Raw genomic sequence first — 15,339 nt, 5'->3', positions numbered from 1 at the left:
GCTGAGGCAGAAGTTCCCCAACCCCCCACCCGTTACATTGGGAGAGGCGAGGCCAGCTCAGGGTACTGGGCATCCAACCTGCAGCCGGCAGCACCTCTCAGTCCTGGCCCCGCCCCGCCCCGCCCTGCCCTATCCCCCAGGCAAAGACAAGGGCTCTCTACGAGGTACTGGGATTACTGGAAAGGGTGGGGACGGCGCGTACGAGAGAATCCTGACCCGGATACATTTGTATTTCAACTTTCTCCGTCCCGAATTTCATGATCATCTTTGTGCCTCCGCTTTTATCCCTGGGATTCCCAGCGTAAGGTGGGCTCCTTTCCGCCCAGAGGTGCCTAAATGGGGCCAAGAGACGGCGTCCCCCGGGCGCTCGAGCCCCGTGCGGGGAAGCCGGGGCGGCGGCCTCCCGGACGCGGGGCTCTGGTGCCTGGCGGTGCCTGGAAACGCGCTTCCGCTCGCGGGTCTGGGCCGCTGCTCCCCGCCTCCCCACCCGCCGGGGCCGCGCACGGTGCGCCGGGGGGGCGCGCACGCAGGGGGCTGGCCTGCTCGCCGCGCGGGGGAAAGTTGAGTTGGGAGAAGTTGGGAGCGGCGGGGGCGCGCCCCGAGGTGGGCACTGGGGAGTCGTCGGGAGCGTACGGAGGCGCGGGAGAAGGGGGAGAAACCCCAAGACCCCCGGGACACGAAGTCCAGAGCAAGCGGGTGAGCGGAGAGGTGGCGGCGGGGGAGGGCCAGGGCCGCGGACGGAGGAAGGGAGGAGGGGAAGGAGGGGGGAACTCAGGACTTGGAGTCGGGAGGGAGTGGAAGTGAAGGGAAGGGCGGAGACTGGGGCTAGGGAAAGCGAGATCTAGGGAGAAGGATGGGGAGGCGAGGGAAGTGCTGGTCGGGAGCGGGATCCGGGGTACGCTACTTAGAATTCACCTAAGGCAAGGGTGCCGCGCCCCCTGCCACCAGGAGGGGGTAGTCTCCGGGAGGCGCCGCCGGCCCTCCCAACTCCTGAGCGGGCTCCAAACGGCACCTCTCCCTTGCGACCCCGTACTCTTATCTTTCAGGCGTCCTGTTCTGGGCGTCGAACCTGGGGGTTGCGCGGGGCCTTCTCCCCCCACCTCCGGGTTGAGAGAGCCGAGAAGGGGGGGGGGTGGGGGACAGGTAAGACCAAGGGGTCGGGCAGAAGAGGGAGCAGCTGGGGGGGGGGGCGTGGAAAAGAGGAGCCCCGAGAGTTGGACCTGGCCTGTCTGGGAGGGGAGCTCCGCGCTGGGTTGGGGGGGGCGGTGCTGCCTGAAATCCAGGGTCCACTTGCCGTTTTCCTTCCGCGCCTCACCGCCGCCAACCCCACCTCGAAGAGCTATGGAATGTGCGAATTCACTTGGGGAATGCCCAAGTGGCGGTCCGGGGGGCTAATCCCTTGGGCCGGGGGAAAGATGCTAATCCCTCGGGCCGGTCGGGGCTGGTCCCCGGAATGTGTCCCCACCCCGGATTATCGGCACCGATGCTCTGGACAGAAGCTGCTTTGTGTTCTAGGACGGCGGGGAGGGGGCGGGAGGGGTGTTAAAGGGATGATGGAGGAACACATTGAGTGAGAACACAGCCTGGAGGTGAGAGGGGGGCACCTGCAGGTGCTCGGGGCGCTCCACGGGCTTTGCCAACCAGGGTCCCACCCCCAGTGCCCTTCTCTCCCCACTACGAGACGTGCCCTGGCTGAAGTCCTGCTGGGGGATGTGGAGAGAGCCGTCAGCTGGGTTGGAGTGCTTGCCAGGAATGTGTCGCTCCAGGCTCCCCATCCTGGACTGGCCCCTCACCCCCACCCAGAACTATTTTGTTTGACCCTCCACTGGCTTGTCTTACCCTCAAGGGAGCCCTAAGTTGGGCAACCCTGAGCCTCCCCAATAACATCCTGAGGCATTTCAGTACTGTCACCTTCGGAGAGCCTTGGGCGCTCCCCTGCGCTTCCCCCACTGTGAGTGGGCACCCGATGTGCACTGGTCAGGTTCCCTAACTGCGACTCACCCCCAGACACCCCTACAGTCACAGTCACAGTCAGGCGGGCGTCAGCCCTGCCACTCAAACTTTCCTGGCCTGAGGGGAGGGGTGGGGGAAGGGCACCAGGACAGCCCCTGAAGGCAGAACCAACCTCCCACACTCCTCCAGGTTCGTCACGTGCCCCCCCCCCCCCCCCCAGTATAAAGCTGTGCCCGGCCTGTGCCCGCTGTCCTTCCCTCCCACTGAGTGAGTGGAGCGGGGCTCCTGCCCTTCCCCCAGGGAGCCTGCAGCCCTCCCGCCAGGGGAGGGGGCGCCGTCCTGCTCCTCCTCCCCGCCCTGGGCCGGCTCCTCTGACCCACTTGCTTGCCCTGTTGGACTCTCTCCAGAGTTCTTTCTCCCTTCCTTCCTCCCCACGTCCCTGCTCCAGGGGCATCGCACGCTCCCCAGCACCCCCCTCCCTGGTCTCAGCCCACCTCCGCCTGCCTCCACCCGGTCGCTGCTCCCGTTTCTGGCTCAGCCTGTCCTTCCCCTCTCTCCCTCCTCTGTCTCACCCTCCCCCCCCCACGCCCACATCCATCGCGCGGCTTTCTCTCCAGGTCTGAGCCCCTCCTCCTCTGGCGGCCTCTCCCACCTCCTGCTTTCTACCCCTCACTCTTTCGGCCCTCGGCCCTGAGTGGCCCCAGTCCTCGCCAGTCTTTCTCTCTATTCGTCTTTTTTCCTATAAAGAACTCCTCTCTTTGGTCTTGCCGCCTCAGGGCCACCCTGAGGCCCTTCGTCCCAGCCCCGCTGGGAGACTCCTCGAGGCCCGCCGGCGGAAAGCCCCGCATCCTGTCCTCTCCTGCCTGGGCTGGACGAAGGGCTGCAGGATGCCCCGGGCACCCCCGTCGCCCTCGCCCTGCTGCTCTCACCGGTGATCTCCGTCCTCTCCCCCGCCCAGGTTATGCCGCCGCCTTGTTGCCCTGAAAGCCGCAGCGACAGTGAAAAGGGCTAAGATTTGGCCATGACCAGCGCCCCCCGGCGCCCCGCCTCGGGCGCAGATTCTTTCCGAACTGTGAGTATTGCCGCCGGAGTCAGCCACCCTACTGTCCCGCCTCACTCCACAGGTGCTCCGCTGAGGGTTCCCATCAGGTGTGTGTGTGTGTGTGTGTGTAGCCTCGGGAGCGAGGGGAACCTGTGAGGGATCCCTGAGGAGCGCTGCCATCCGTCTCCCAACCTTGGGGGGGCGGGCAGGGGTCTGAGATGGGTATTGGTGGCGGTGGTGGGCAGTTCGTGGGGCTTCTAGCTCTGGGGAGGGAGTTCAGGATGTTGACTGAAGACCCGGATGGTAGCGTAAGTGAGAAGAATTTGGGGACGCTGGATCTACCACCTGGCTGGACACCCCCCTCCCCCAAGCCCTCACCCCCGTCGCCGCCCCCCCTTAGAGAAGGCGTCAGTCAGTGCTCAGTGGTTCTGGGCGGAGCTCACTAGCCAGTGACTGCCCCTGGCCCCGCCCCGCCCCCACGTGCTCCCCAGTTCCGCCCCTCCCACCCCACGTGGTTTCTGCCCCACGTGGCCCCCTCTGGATTTTCCTGGGAAGTCTAATGATTAACCCTGAGTGCCACAATCAGCCCGTTATTGGTCACTTTGGCCCAGCGGGCACGTGACCCAGAAGGGGCGCAGGCCGGTCCCTTCCCCCTCCTTCCCAAGTTCACCCCTGCCTGCCATGGACTTCCTCCTGCGCCCTCAGGTGCGAGGGGTTCCTGACGGCTGCCCGCCCCCGCCCCCCCAGCGCCTCCTGCGCGGGCTACCTCCCGGCTCTCTGTTTCGCTTCAGCACCTCCTTCTGCCTTCCCGCCAGCCGGCGTGCTCCTTCTGGTGGGGGAGGGCAAACGCTTGGGGTTTGCCGGGCCAGAGCTGCAGAGATGGGCTGGGAAGCAGCAGCCGCGACCCCTCCCTCTCCCGGTATCCAGTATCCTTGCCACCCTAGCGGCTCCTGTCCCCACCGCGGAGTCTCCCCGTCCCCCGCCCTTCTTCCCAGCCCCCTCTTGCTCTTCCTTGCTCTAGCTGCGTGCGCGAGCCACCACGGAGGGAACTCCATACCCCGCCCTTTGAGATCTTGATGCCCTTCAGGTTCAGAAGCTCTTGAGCAAATATTTGGCGCGCTTGGAGCCGAGACCGGCAGGGGGTGGGTGGGGGGCTGGACCAAGGCCGCTGGCTAGGCAGCAGGCCCAGAGCAGAGCTCTCCAAAGCGCCACCGCCACCGCAGTCCGTGCTGCTCCTCCTGCGGCATGACTCAGGTGGGGGGGGGGAGTGGGGGGGAGGGGCGGGGCCAGGGAGACGGGAGGGACCCCAGGAGTGCGGCTGTGGCCCGGGTGAATGGGGGGGCTCCATTCAGTGTGACTCAGACGCCAGTGCAGGTCATTGAGCCTCCAGAAGTTACTTTCAGGCTGGTCAGTTGCCTCTAGCCAGAAGGAGCATGTGTTCACTATCAGCCACGCGAGCGGCCCATTTCACATACCCGGTCCACGGGCTGGACACCCAGGACTCCTGTCCAGATTCCCGAGCAGCCCCTTGTCCCCCACCCCAGCCGTGTGGATGGGCACAGCCAGAGTCCAGGTCTCCTGCACTTAGGGGACAGGCTGCTGGGTGAGGGGGATGAGTCCCCAGCATTTGAGCCGGCAGGCTTCTGGGCGGTACCCTGTCTCCAGTACTGAGCAGGGCGGGGTTTTGGGGTGAGCACCTCATGAGCCCCTGGGACCCTCCCCTCCGCTTCCTCACAGCCAGAGCCAGAGAGCTTGGGCCCCGTGGCCCCGGGCTTCCCGGAGCAGGAGGAGGACGAGCTTCATCGTACCCTGGGCGTGGAGCGGTTCGAGGAGATCCTTCAGGAGGCCGGGTCGCGCGGAGCGGAGGAGCCAAGCCGCAGCTATGGGGAGGAAGACTTTGAATGTGAGAGCGAGACCCTGAGTGGGGACAGGGTCTCTTCGGCTCAACCGCCCACCAGGGAAGGGGCCTGAGCTGGGGCCAGGGTGGCCAGGGAGGGAAGCTGTGCCTGCCAGCAGCCGGCCTGTCTCCCTGCAGACCATCGCCAGTCCTCCCACCACATCCATCATCCACTGTCCACCCACCTGCCGCCGGACACCCGGCGCCGCAAGACGCCCCAGGGCCCAGGACGGAAGTCTCGGAGGCGCCCCGGAGCCTCTCCCCCTGGGGAGACTCCCACCATCGAGGAGGGAGAGGAAGACGAGGATGAGGCCGCTGAGGCCGAGGGTGCCCGGGCACCGACCCAGCCGTCCCCTGCCTCCACACCCTCTTCCGTGCAGGTGAGTGGGGGCAGGGCTCCTGGGGGACCCCCAGGGGGTCCTGGCCTGGTCTCCTCAGCCTCCATGGGTCCCTTTTCCAGTTCTTTCTTCAGGAGGATGAAGGCACTGACCGGAAGGCAGAAAGGACCAGTCCCTCTCCGCCGCCGCCACCGCCCCACCAGGAGGCAGCTCCCCGGGCCACCAAAGGGGCCCAGACTGGGTACGTGTCCCCAGTCAGAGACCTCCCCTGCGGTTGTCAGTCTGTTGATGGGGGAGAAGCAGCAGAGCCTCAGGACCTGCAGGCTGGGGTTCAAGTCCCAGTTCTGCTCCTCTCTGGCTGTTCGGGCGAGCGACCCCTTTGAGCCTGCTTTTGCGTCGGTAAACCAAGAATAATGGAACCTTTCTGACGAGGTAGGCGTGGGGATTAAGAGGTGGAGCGAGCTAAGGTTTAGGAATGGTTTAGGCTGGCACGGAACAGGTGTGCCATCTACACTGCCCCCTGCTCCCCACCCTCCCCTCACCCCAGGCTTCAGATGGAGGCATCAGGCAGTGGGTCAGGGACTGGTCTAGTGACCTCCAAGCACCCCTTGAGGCCCTAAGAGCATGAGACAAATGGCAGATCCCCTGTTGCATTTGGGGAGCTTCCAGTCCACCCCGGTTGCCTGGCACATCAGGAAACGGCACCAGTACAAGTTACTATGCCAAGACGCTTGGTTCGGGCATGGCGTCAGCACGAGCAGGTGATTGGAGTATGGGGGTGGTAGCCAGAGAGGGCTGCCTGGAGGAAATCACTTTGAACTTGTTCTCAAGGTCATTACTATCGCAGACTCGTTGTTTTCTGGGTGCCAGGCAGTGTGAAGGGCTGCGAGGAAGCGAAGGACGCGGTGCCCCTCCAGGGTGCACACAGACTCGCCAGGGGGGACGGGCTGTGCGGGTCGCGCTGGGTCTGCGCTGCGGACGCGGGTCTGCGGGCGGCCAGGAGGAGCCGGGGAAGCCGCGGAGAAAGCCTGGCTTTGCAGAAGGGGTTCAGGTTGTGGGCAAGGACGTGAGCAGAACCGAGGGCACTCAGGGTGGGCGTAGGCCGAAACGGCCTGGTTGGGGGTTTCTGGTCATAGGTGTGACTGGGTAGGAGGTGCTGGACACCAGGACAGTGGTTTAGAGGAAGTGGTGGGGCCCAGGACACACAGGCAGTGGCAGAGAGAAGGGAGGCACCTGGTTTGGAGGGAGTGGGAAACCGTGCCGGGTGAGGAGTGACGTGCTGTGTGTGTGGCCTCAAAGCTCACTTCCCCATCCTTGACCCTCTTGGGCCAGAAATGGGGGCCCCGTGGCCCACGGTCAGGCACAAGCCTCTAGGAGGGCAGGAGGGTGCCCGCGCCGCTCAGGTGGTGGCTGCAGACGTGCCCCACCACGCATCCCAGGAGTGGCCTTTCTCGCTCGGTTCAGTTGTGCTGCTGAGGAGTCTGTTCCGAGCCGCTGATGTGCTGCGTCGGGGCACAGCCAGCGGAGGGGAGGGCCCGATGTGAACGTCCGCTTGTAGAATTCTGTCTTTCATACCTGCACTCCCCGGAGTGGGGCGCTCGGCAGGTGGGGTCCTCCTGCGTGGCTCCTGGCCGAGGAGCACACCCACCTCCCCGGCTCACGGCCGCATTGTCTGTCCAGGGCCGTGGTGGAGCAGGCGGTGGCCTGCGGCGCAGCAGGAGGTGACGATGGTGGTGCCTCGGGGCGCCCCCTGACCAAAGGGCAGCCCGGGCACCGCAGCTACAACCTGCAGGAGAGGAGGCGCATCGGAAGCATGACCGGGGTCGAGCAGGCCCTGCTGCCCCGTGTCCCCACGGACGAGAGCGAGGCCCAGACGCTGGCCACGGCGGACCTGGACCTCATGAAGAGTGAGTGCTAGTCCTGGGCCACGCCCGGCGCCGGGGGTGGGGGTGGGGCAGGGGGGTGAGGGACGCGGGGGGCACCGGGCTGGGAGAAAGGAGGACCTGATCCTGCCCTCTTGCCTCCCAGGCCACCGGTTTGAGGATGTTCCTGGGGTCCGGCGGCACTTGGTGCGGAAGAATGCCAAAGGGTCCGCGCAGAGCGGCCGGGAAGGACGCGAGTCTGGCCCCACGCCTCGGGCGCGGCCCCGGATCCCCCACAAGCCCCACGAGGTACGTTTGTTCCTCAGCTTCTCGTGCTTCCTCCCTCTGCCCACGGCCCCCTCCCCTGCCCCCGGGACCAGCAGTGACCTCTGCGAGCCCCAGGGACGCCACCTGCGGCAGTGGGCAGCGTGGCCATTTTCTGGCAGCTGGCAGTGGGGTGTCCATGGACCCCCGGGGCAGCTCTGCGGGGCTGTGAACGTCATTTTCCGGAACGTGGTTACCTCTGATTCATATGATCCTCCCACAGTCTGTGAACTTGATGGCCTAGGTGGCGTCAGCCATAAATCTGGGACAGCAACCGGCCAAGGTCACTCAGGGACTAGTGATGCTGCCCCTCTTAGACTCCGAGGCTCTGGTCCTGGACCCTGACCCTTGCCGTGGGTTTTGAGAACCGTTTTATTGAGGTCTAATAGACATACAGTAAAGTGCACTCGGGTTGAGTGCTTGAGGGCTTTGTGCACAGCCGGGTGACCCTCCTCGACGCGGGCCATTTCCTGCTCGGAAGGCTCCTGCACGCCGCCGCCCAGTCGCTCCCCTCAGGGGCGATGGCTGTTGTGTTCTCAGCTCTGCCGGTTCTTGAATGCAGATGAGGGGGATCGTGCGCGCTTGTGTGTGTCTGTAGCAACTGCTCACCAAGGACTTGCTGATGGACGCGTGTTCGGGGTGCAGGGCTTTGTGTGCTTTTCCTTATAATCCCCCTGAGGGCCCATTGAGGTGGGTGGTGTTGCTCCCATGTTGCAGATGAGGAAAAGGAAGTCTCTGATTGGATAGTGACTTGCCCAGACCCCGTGCCTGTGCCCGGGGCTCTCCAGAGGCACGTGGCGCCCACCTTGACGCCGCTCCTGTGCGAGCAGCCTCTGGGGACCCCCGGTGGCGCTGACCCTGCCACGCTCTCTCATCTCACCCCAAGGTGTTTGTGGAGCTGAATGAGCTGCTGCTGGACAAGAACCAAGAGCCTCAGTGGCGAGAGACCGCGCGCTGGATCAAATTTGAGGAGGATGTGGAGGAGGAGACCGAGCGCTGGGGGAAGCCCCACGTGGCCTCCCTGTCCTTCCGCAGCCTCCTGGAGCTCCGCCGGACCCTGGCCCACGGTAGCCCGTCCTGCCCTGCCCTCCGCCCCCGCCTGTCCTGGCCCCGGGATGCCGCATCCTTCCCCTGAGCTGGTTCCCTCAGGACCAGACGGCCCCCACATGTGTCTTGGGCAACACGGGGATCGATGTCACTAGAGCCCTCGGGATCACCTCTCTCCCTGGGTGGTGGCAGGGTGGGCCTGACACTGCTCTCTGTAAGTGATGAGTTCAAATAACTGAAGCTGGTGTCTTTCCGACCCGGCAAGCCTTCTGGGGCGGCCCCACCCACAGGGCTGTGGGAACCTCCCCGCGCGACCGCAGGCCCCCTGAGCTCTGCCTGCCGTTTCTGCTCTGTGCTTGTCCCCCCTCCAGGGGCCTCGCGCCCCATGGCTGTCGGGGGGGGGGGGCGGCCCTGTCCCTGAGCTGCTGAGGACGGCAAACCTGCTGTCGGTCGTTTCTGAACGGGGTGAACGGGCTGTGAGCGAGGCCAAGTGCTTTGGGGGAGGTGCCCAAGTGCAGGTGCTTTCGTGCCAGGCTTTGCGACCCCCGTTTGGGTCGCTCAGGGGCTTTTGGATCTGTTTGTTCTTTGGTTTGGCGTTCTGAAAGTTGACCTTGGCAGAAGAATGACCTGATAACTTTCGGAAGGACTTCCACTTGTTCAGAGTAGCGACTTGTGCGGTGAGATCTAGAAAGTGTCTTGTGAGCCCCAGGTGGTTGGGCATCGTCTCATAAGCCAAGGGGTCGCTGGTTCGATTCCCGGTTCAGGGCACGTGCCTGCGATGTGGGTTCGGTCCCAGGTCAGGGTGCGTACGGGTGACTGATCCATGTTTCTCTCTCACATCAAGGTTTCTCTCTTCCTCTTTTGCCTTCCGTCTCTCTCAAGAAATAAGTTTTTTAAAAAAAATAACAAAAAACAAAAAAAGTATCCTGTAAACAGCTGTTGGATGTAGGGAAGTTGAGCCGGGGCAGCTCTGTTGTGCTGCGAAGGGCAGAGCTCTGGCCCTAGAGCGGATGTCAGGAGGCGGCGCGCTGCTCCCTGGGAGGAGGGACTTTCTAGCATTGAAGAGCGGGCTCTGCCCAAATGGGCGACCCGGGGCCCCCAGCGGAGGCTGCCTGCTTCCTGGAGGCTGCCGGCTTCCTGGAGGGCATGTCCGGGCAGTTCCCAGCCCAGGTGCCCTCTCTAATGGCTGGGGTTCCGAGTCCTCTGCTGAGCCCCGTGACGTTTCTGCGGGGGCGGGGATGGGACTCGGGTCTCCAGCCCTGCTCACTGCCCCTGGGCCCGAGCTCACCTGGCTCCGCCCTTGTTTCCAGCTCTCCCCCGGCCCTGCACTTCTGGCCTGGGGATGAGCGTCCCCCTGAGTCCTCCTTCCTCCAGGGGCCGTGCTCTTGGACCTGGACCAGCAGACCCTGCCTGGGGTGGCCCACCAGGTGGTGGAGCAGATGGTCATCTCCGACCAGATCAAGGCGGAGGACAGAGCCAACGTGCTGCGGGCCCTGCTGCTGAAACACAGGTGAGACCCAGCCTGCGGTGCCCTGCTCCCCCGCCGCTGCCCCTGCCCTCGCCCTTCTTACCTCTCCGCCTTCTGCCCCACCAGCCACCCGAGCGATGAGAAGGAATTCTCCTTCCCCCGAAATATCTCTGCTGGCTCCCTGGGCTCCCTGCTGGGGCATCACCACGCCCAGGGTGCCGAGAGCGACCCCCACGTCACTGAGCCGCTCATTGGGGGTGTTCCGGAGACCAAGCTGGAGGTGGAGCGAGAGGTGAGCGGAGGCAGCAACCTTGCTGGGGGTGGGGCGCGGGCGGCAGGCGGCAGGCGCCACCGCCGGCTGCGCAGCGGTGAACCAACTGGGCTGAGCTCCGCTCTCCTGCATCCCCAGCGCGAGCTGCCGCCTCCAGCCCCGCCAGCCGGCATCACACGCTCTAAGTCCAAGCACGAGCTGAAACTGCTGGAGAAGATCCCCGAGAACGCCGAGGCCACCGTGGTCCTCGTGGGTATGTGGGGGTGTGGGGCCCATCTTGGGGGCGGGAGTCCTGGCGGCTGGCCTGCCCTGCTCGGGCTGCCCCCGGCTGGGGGCTGGGGGCTGGGAGCTGGCCTGTGCCGCACTCTTGCCCATGGCGGCCCGTGCCCCCAGGCTGCGTGGAGTTCCTCTCCCGGCCCACCATGGCCTTCGTGCGGCTGCGGGAGGCGGTGGAGCTGGACGCGGTGCTGGAGGTGCCTGTGCCCGTGCGCTTCCTCTTCCTGCTGCTGGGCCCGAGCAGCGCCAACATGGACTACCACGAGATCGGCCGCTCCATCTCCACCCTCATGTCTGACAAGGTCAGCCCCGCTGCGGAGCCCAGCTCTGCCCCAGGCCCCAGGCCCTTGGCCTGTGCCCTCACCGGCCCTATTCTGCTTCGGCAGCAATTCCACGAGGCGGCCTACCTGGCAGACGAGCGGGAGGACCTGCTGACCGCCATCAACGCCTTCCTGGACTGCAGCGTGGTGCTGCCCCCCTCGGAAGTGCAGGGCGAGGAGCTGCTGCGGTCCGTCGCGCACTTCCAGCGCCAGATGCTCAAGAAGCGGGAGGAGCAGGGCCGGCTGTTGCCCCCAGGGGCTGGGCTGGAGCCCAAGTCGGCCCAAGATAAGGGTACGGGCCAGTGCAGGCTGGGGCTGCCTGGGATAGGAGGCGGGTGGTCGGTATGTTTTCTGAGGAGAATGGGGTGAGCAGGGGGCCGCGGCGGGCGCCCTGATGGAGGCCTGGGTTGCAGCGCTCCTGCAGATGGTAGAGGCAACGGACACAGTGGAAGACGATCCCCTTCGGCGGACGGGCCGGCCCTTCGGGGGGCTGATCCGAGACGTGCGGCGCCGCTATCCCCACTACCTGAGTGACTTCCGGGATGCGCTCAACCCCCAGTGCCTGGCTGCGGTCATCTTCATCTACTTCGCAGCCCTGTCTCCTGCCATCACCTTCGGGGGGCTGCTGGGTAAGGAGAGGCTTCAGCGGGGCGGGGGGCACGCGGGGCCCGGCTGCCAGCTGCTGAGCGGGTTCCTGCCCCCCCCCCCCCAGGAGAGAAGACGGAGAACCTGATTGGGGTGTCGGAGCTGATCCTGTCCACGGCGCTCCAGGGTGTGGTCTTCTGCCTGTTGGGTGCCCAGCCGCTGCTGGTGATCGGCTTCTCGGGGCCCCTGCTGGTCTTCGAGGAGGCCTTCTTCTCGGTGAGGGTCCACAGGCCGCTTGGAGCTGCCCCTCTGCTCCCTGGAGCACGCGCGCCCAGTTAGCCCGCGCTCTGCGGGCCTGACGGGACGTTCCCCCACCCCGCCCCTCAGTTCTGCAACAACAACGACCTGGAGTACCTGGTGGGCCGCGTGTGGATCGGCTTCTGGCTGGTGCTGCTGGCCCTGCTCATGGTGGCCCTGGAGGGGAGCTTCCTGGTTCGTTTCGTCTCCCGTTTCACCCAGGAGATCTTTGCCTTCCTCATCTCCCTCATCTTCATCTATGAGACCTTCTACAAGTTGATTAAGGTGGGCAGGTCCCGCTGAGCGCTGGGCTGGGAGGGGTGAGGCTTCGGGACTGGAGGGAGCCCGGGGGCGATGTGCCCCTCCCCCATTCTCTACTGACAGGGAGGCCCCCACCCCCAGCCACAGCCCAGGGAGCCCACAGAGTGCGGGCTGGTTTTTCTCCTGCCCCCCACCTGCTCCAAGCCCTGCCAGGTCCGCAGGGCTGGCAAGCAATCTCAAAAACATAGTTTTAGTTGAAAAGGTAATTTTGTTTGAAGTGGCAAACGATCCAGAATGTAGAAAGGAGAAGGCCCCCGAGAGGACACGCAGTCACGGCCAGCACAGCAGACCCGCGTCTGCGGCAGGCTCCCCGCCCCACACCCTGCCCCTGCAGGGCGGGCTGCAGCCTCCCCGCCCGGCGCCCTTCTGAGGAAGGCCAGCCTCTCTGCTCATCCTCAGTGGCACTGTGCTCATACTTGGTTCTCTGGGTCATTTTCTCTTCTTTTTTAATTTTATTTATTAAAGAGAGGGGACAGGAGCGAGAAAGGGGGAGAGAAACATGAATGTGTGGTTGCCTCTCTTGCGCCCCCTACTGGGGACCTGGTCCGCAACTCAGGCCTGTGCCCTGACTGGGAATGGAACCAGTGACCCTTTGGTTCACAGGCCAGAGCTCAGTCCACTGAGCCACACCAGCCAGAGCTGGGCCATTCTCTTAATCCACAGAGAAGCTCTGTGCAGGCCGCTGGCCACTCCGGCCCCACCTGTCCCCTTAGGCATGTGGCTGCGCCCCGCAGTTACTCCAGTCTTGCTGATAGAGCCCTTTGTCCTCTCCTCAGATCTTCCAGGAACATCCCCTCCATGGCTGTTCTGTCGCCAACAGCTCCCACGCAGCCCGCAGCGCAGCAGACGACGGCGAGAATAGCACGTGGGCTGGGGCAAGGCCCACGCTGGGCCCGGGGAATGTGAGCCAGGCCGGGCCCTCTGTGCCGGGAAGGCCCCGGGGCCAGCCCAACACGGCCCTGCTGTCACTGGTGCTCATGGCCGGCACCTTCTTCATCGCCTTCTTCCTGCGCAAGTTCAAGAACAGCCGGTTCTTCCCTGGCCGGGTGCGTGGGATGGAGGCCCCAGGAGGCAGGAGCCGGGCATAGCTGTGGGTGACTAGGGGTCCGGTCTGGAGCAGGGCAGGGGCCTCCGAGCTGAGCGTGGTGCTCGCCCACAGGTGCGGCGGGTGATTGGGGACTTCGGGGTGCCCATTGCGATCCTCATCATGGTGCTCGTGGATTACAGTATCGAGGACACCTACACCCAGGTAAGGCCGAGCACACGCAGCAGCGAGTGCATTGCGTGGCGCCGGGCACTGGAGGGTCCCCTGTGGCCCCAGCTCTGGAACTGCCTCCTAACTGGGCAGACCTGGGCCTTTTCCCCTGCGCGCCCTCTGCATTCACCCTGCCTGGGGCAGCTCGGGGCTCTCCCTCCGAGGCTCACTGCCTGGTCCTGCACCCCCGCCCCTCCTCGCCACCCACAGAAGCTGAACGTGCCCAGTGGATTGTCGGTGACGGCCCCTGAAAAGCGGGGCTGGGTCATCAACCCCCTGGGCGAGAACAGCTCCTTCCCCGTGTGGATGATGGTGGCCAGCCTGCTGCCCGCCCTCCTGGTCTTCATCCTCATCTTCATGGAGACGCAGATCACCACGTGAGCGGTCCTGCCCGAGGGGGCGCTGTGCCGGCCGGGGCTGCCTGGTGGCATGTGGCCGGGCCGCAGCCCGGCCGCGCGCTGCATTGGGTGTGGGGAGGGCAGGCGCCAAAGTGGCCGCTGGAGTGTATTCTGTAGGCGGCAGAAGATCCCCCTGATGTTTGCTGGGATGCGCCCAGTGCAAGGCGGGAGCTGTCCTAGAAGGCGGGAGGCAGTGCAGAGTGGGCTCAGCTTCATCATGCCACTCTCACCTTGGGTGGAATGGGAGGGGGCCACCAGGTTCCAAAAACGGGCCACTAGCTGGGCGCCCTGGGAAGACCCGGCTGCCTGCCCAGGGGGCCCCGGGCCTCAGAGAGCCCTGTCCTGCACAGGCTGATCATCTCCAAGAAGGAGCGCATGCTGCAGAAGGGCTCGGGCTTCCACCTGGACCTGCTGCTCATCGTGGCCATGGGCGGCATCTGCGCCCTCTTCGGCCTGCCCTGGCTGGCCGCCGCCACCGTCCGCTCCGTCACCCACGCCAACGCGCTCACCGTCATGAGCAAGGCTGTGGCGCCCGGCGACAAACCCAAAATCCAGGAGGTCAAGGAGCAGCGGGTGACGGGGCTGCTGGTCGCCCTGCTTGTGGGTACGTTCGCCCCTCACCCACACCTGTCTGCGGGGGGTGGCAGGGCGGCAGGGGGAGTCTGCAGATGACCGCCTCTGCCCTGCTCCCCAGGCCTCTCCATCGTCATCGGGGACCTGCTCCGGCAGATACCCCTGGCTGTGCTCTTCGGGATTTTCCTGTACATGGGAGTCACCTCCCTTAACGGGATCCAGTTCTACGAGCGGCTGCACCTGCTGCTCATGCCACCCAAACACCACCCGGACGTCACCTATGTCAAGAAGGTGAGGCACCACCTGGAAGGGCCCCGTGCCCCCGCCCCCTCCTGGGTAGCGTGGGCCACCTTCCCACCCCCCATCAACCTCCTTTGGCCAGCCACCGCTCAGTCTTTGCAGGCCTGGGAGGCGCTTCTGTCTTTGCCCCTGTGGAGGGGAATGGGGTCCTCAGTCCTCTGGACGTGGCAGAACCGGCTGGCCCGCCAGGAACCTGGCCTTTGGTGGCTGCGGGGAGCCTGGGCTCACCCCGTCTCACTGCCCCCTGCCTGCCTCCAGGTCCGGACCCTCCGTATGCACCTGTTCACGGCCCTGCAGCTGCTCTGCCTGGCCCTGCTCTGGGCCGTCATGTCCACAGCCGCCTCCCTGGCCTTCCCCTTCATCCTCATCCTCACCGTGCCACTGCGCATGGTGGTGCTCACCCGCATCTTCACCGAGCGAGAGATGAAATGCGTAAGGCCGCCTGCCCCCCACCCCCGCCCCTCTCTGTGGTCCCTGCCCATGTCCTGGTTGGGGTCCACCCTCCTGACTCCTGCCTCCCCCGCAGCTGGACGCCAATGAGGCGGAGCCGGTGTTCGACGAGCGGGAGGGTGTGGACGAGTACAATGAGATGCCCATGCCTGTGTAGCTGCTGCCGGACGGACAGCCGAGGGACGGATGGACAGAGGGAACGGGTTGGGGCTGCCCTCCCATCCCCTTCCCTCCTCATTTTTATTTAAGTGAATAATTTAATGCCCCCTTGCCCCTACCCCCGCAGTAAAGTGCTTTGGCCCCCACCCGCCCCTGGCCTGGTCTCTGAGGTGCTGGGGCATGGATGGGAAGGGGTGGGCGGA

At 65.2% G+C, this 15,339-nt stretch overlaps 1 protein-coding gene across 2 annotated transcripts; it reads left to right on the top strand.

The window, feature by feature from the left end:
- Positions 1-181: 181 nt before the first annotated feature.
- On the top strand, positions 182-15,276 carry SLC4A2 (solute carrier family 4 member 2). Of its 2 annotated transcripts, XM_054593454.1 has the most exons (23): positions 182-306; positions 2,912-3,025; positions 4,733-4,898; positions 5,031-5,272; positions 5,353-5,471; positions 6,911-7,137; positions 7,259-7,401; positions 8,303-8,483; positions 9,838-9,973; positions 10,058-10,223; positions 10,341-10,455; positions 10,596-10,780; positions 10,865-11,090; positions 11,212-11,427; positions 11,511-11,659; positions 11,771-11,965; positions 12,778-13,047; positions 13,161-13,250; positions 13,467-13,633; positions 14,005-14,258; positions 14,349-14,518; positions 14,786-14,959; positions 15,054-15,276. In XM_054593454.1, the coding sequence occupies exons 2-23, from the start codon at positions 2,975-2,977 to the stop codon at positions 15,132-15,134; spliced, it is 3,723 nt and encodes a 1,240-aa protein (XP_054449429.1). In that variant the 5' UTR covers positions 182-306; positions 2,912-2,974; the 3' UTR covers positions 15,135-15,276. The 2 variants fall into 2 exon arrangements, with proteins under 2 accessions (XP_054449429.1, XP_054449430.1); XM_054593455.1 differs by lacking the exons at positions 182-306; positions 2,912-3,025 and adding an exon at positions 3,674-3,700.
- Positions 15,277-15,339: the final 63 nt, after the last annotated feature.

Source organism: Pteronotus mesoamericanus, unplaced genomic scaffold, assembly GCF_021234165.1.
Source record: "Pteronotus mesoamericanus isolate MK-2021 breed Mesoamerican mustached bat unplaced genomic scaffold, CSHL_Meso_final scaffold_409, whole genome shotgun sequence".
In the NCBI taxonomy this organism is placed as follows: Eukaryota; Metazoa; Chordata; class Mammalia; order Chiroptera; family Mormoopidae; genus Pteronotus; species Pteronotus mesoamericanus.
Note: the sequence above shows the minus strand (reverse complement) of the source record. Positions and strands in the feature narration are given on the sequence as shown.

What these genes read in the sequence shown, in the direction of transcription:
- SLC4A2 (XM_054593454.1), top strand. Translation starts at nt 2,975, where the DNA reads ATGACCAGCGCCCCCCGGCGCCCCGCCTCGGGCGCAGATTCTTTCCGA. An exon ending in CACCTTCGGGGGGCTGCTGG is followed by an intron (nt 11,428 to 11,510) that starts GTAAGGAGAGGC and finishes CCCCCCCCCCAG; the next exon opens with GAGAGAAGACGGAGAACCTG. An exon ending in CCTTCTACAAGTTGATTAAG is followed by an intron (nt 11,966 to 12,777) that starts GTGGGCAGGTCC and finishes TCCTCTCCTCAG; the next exon opens with ATCTTCCAGGAACATCCCCT.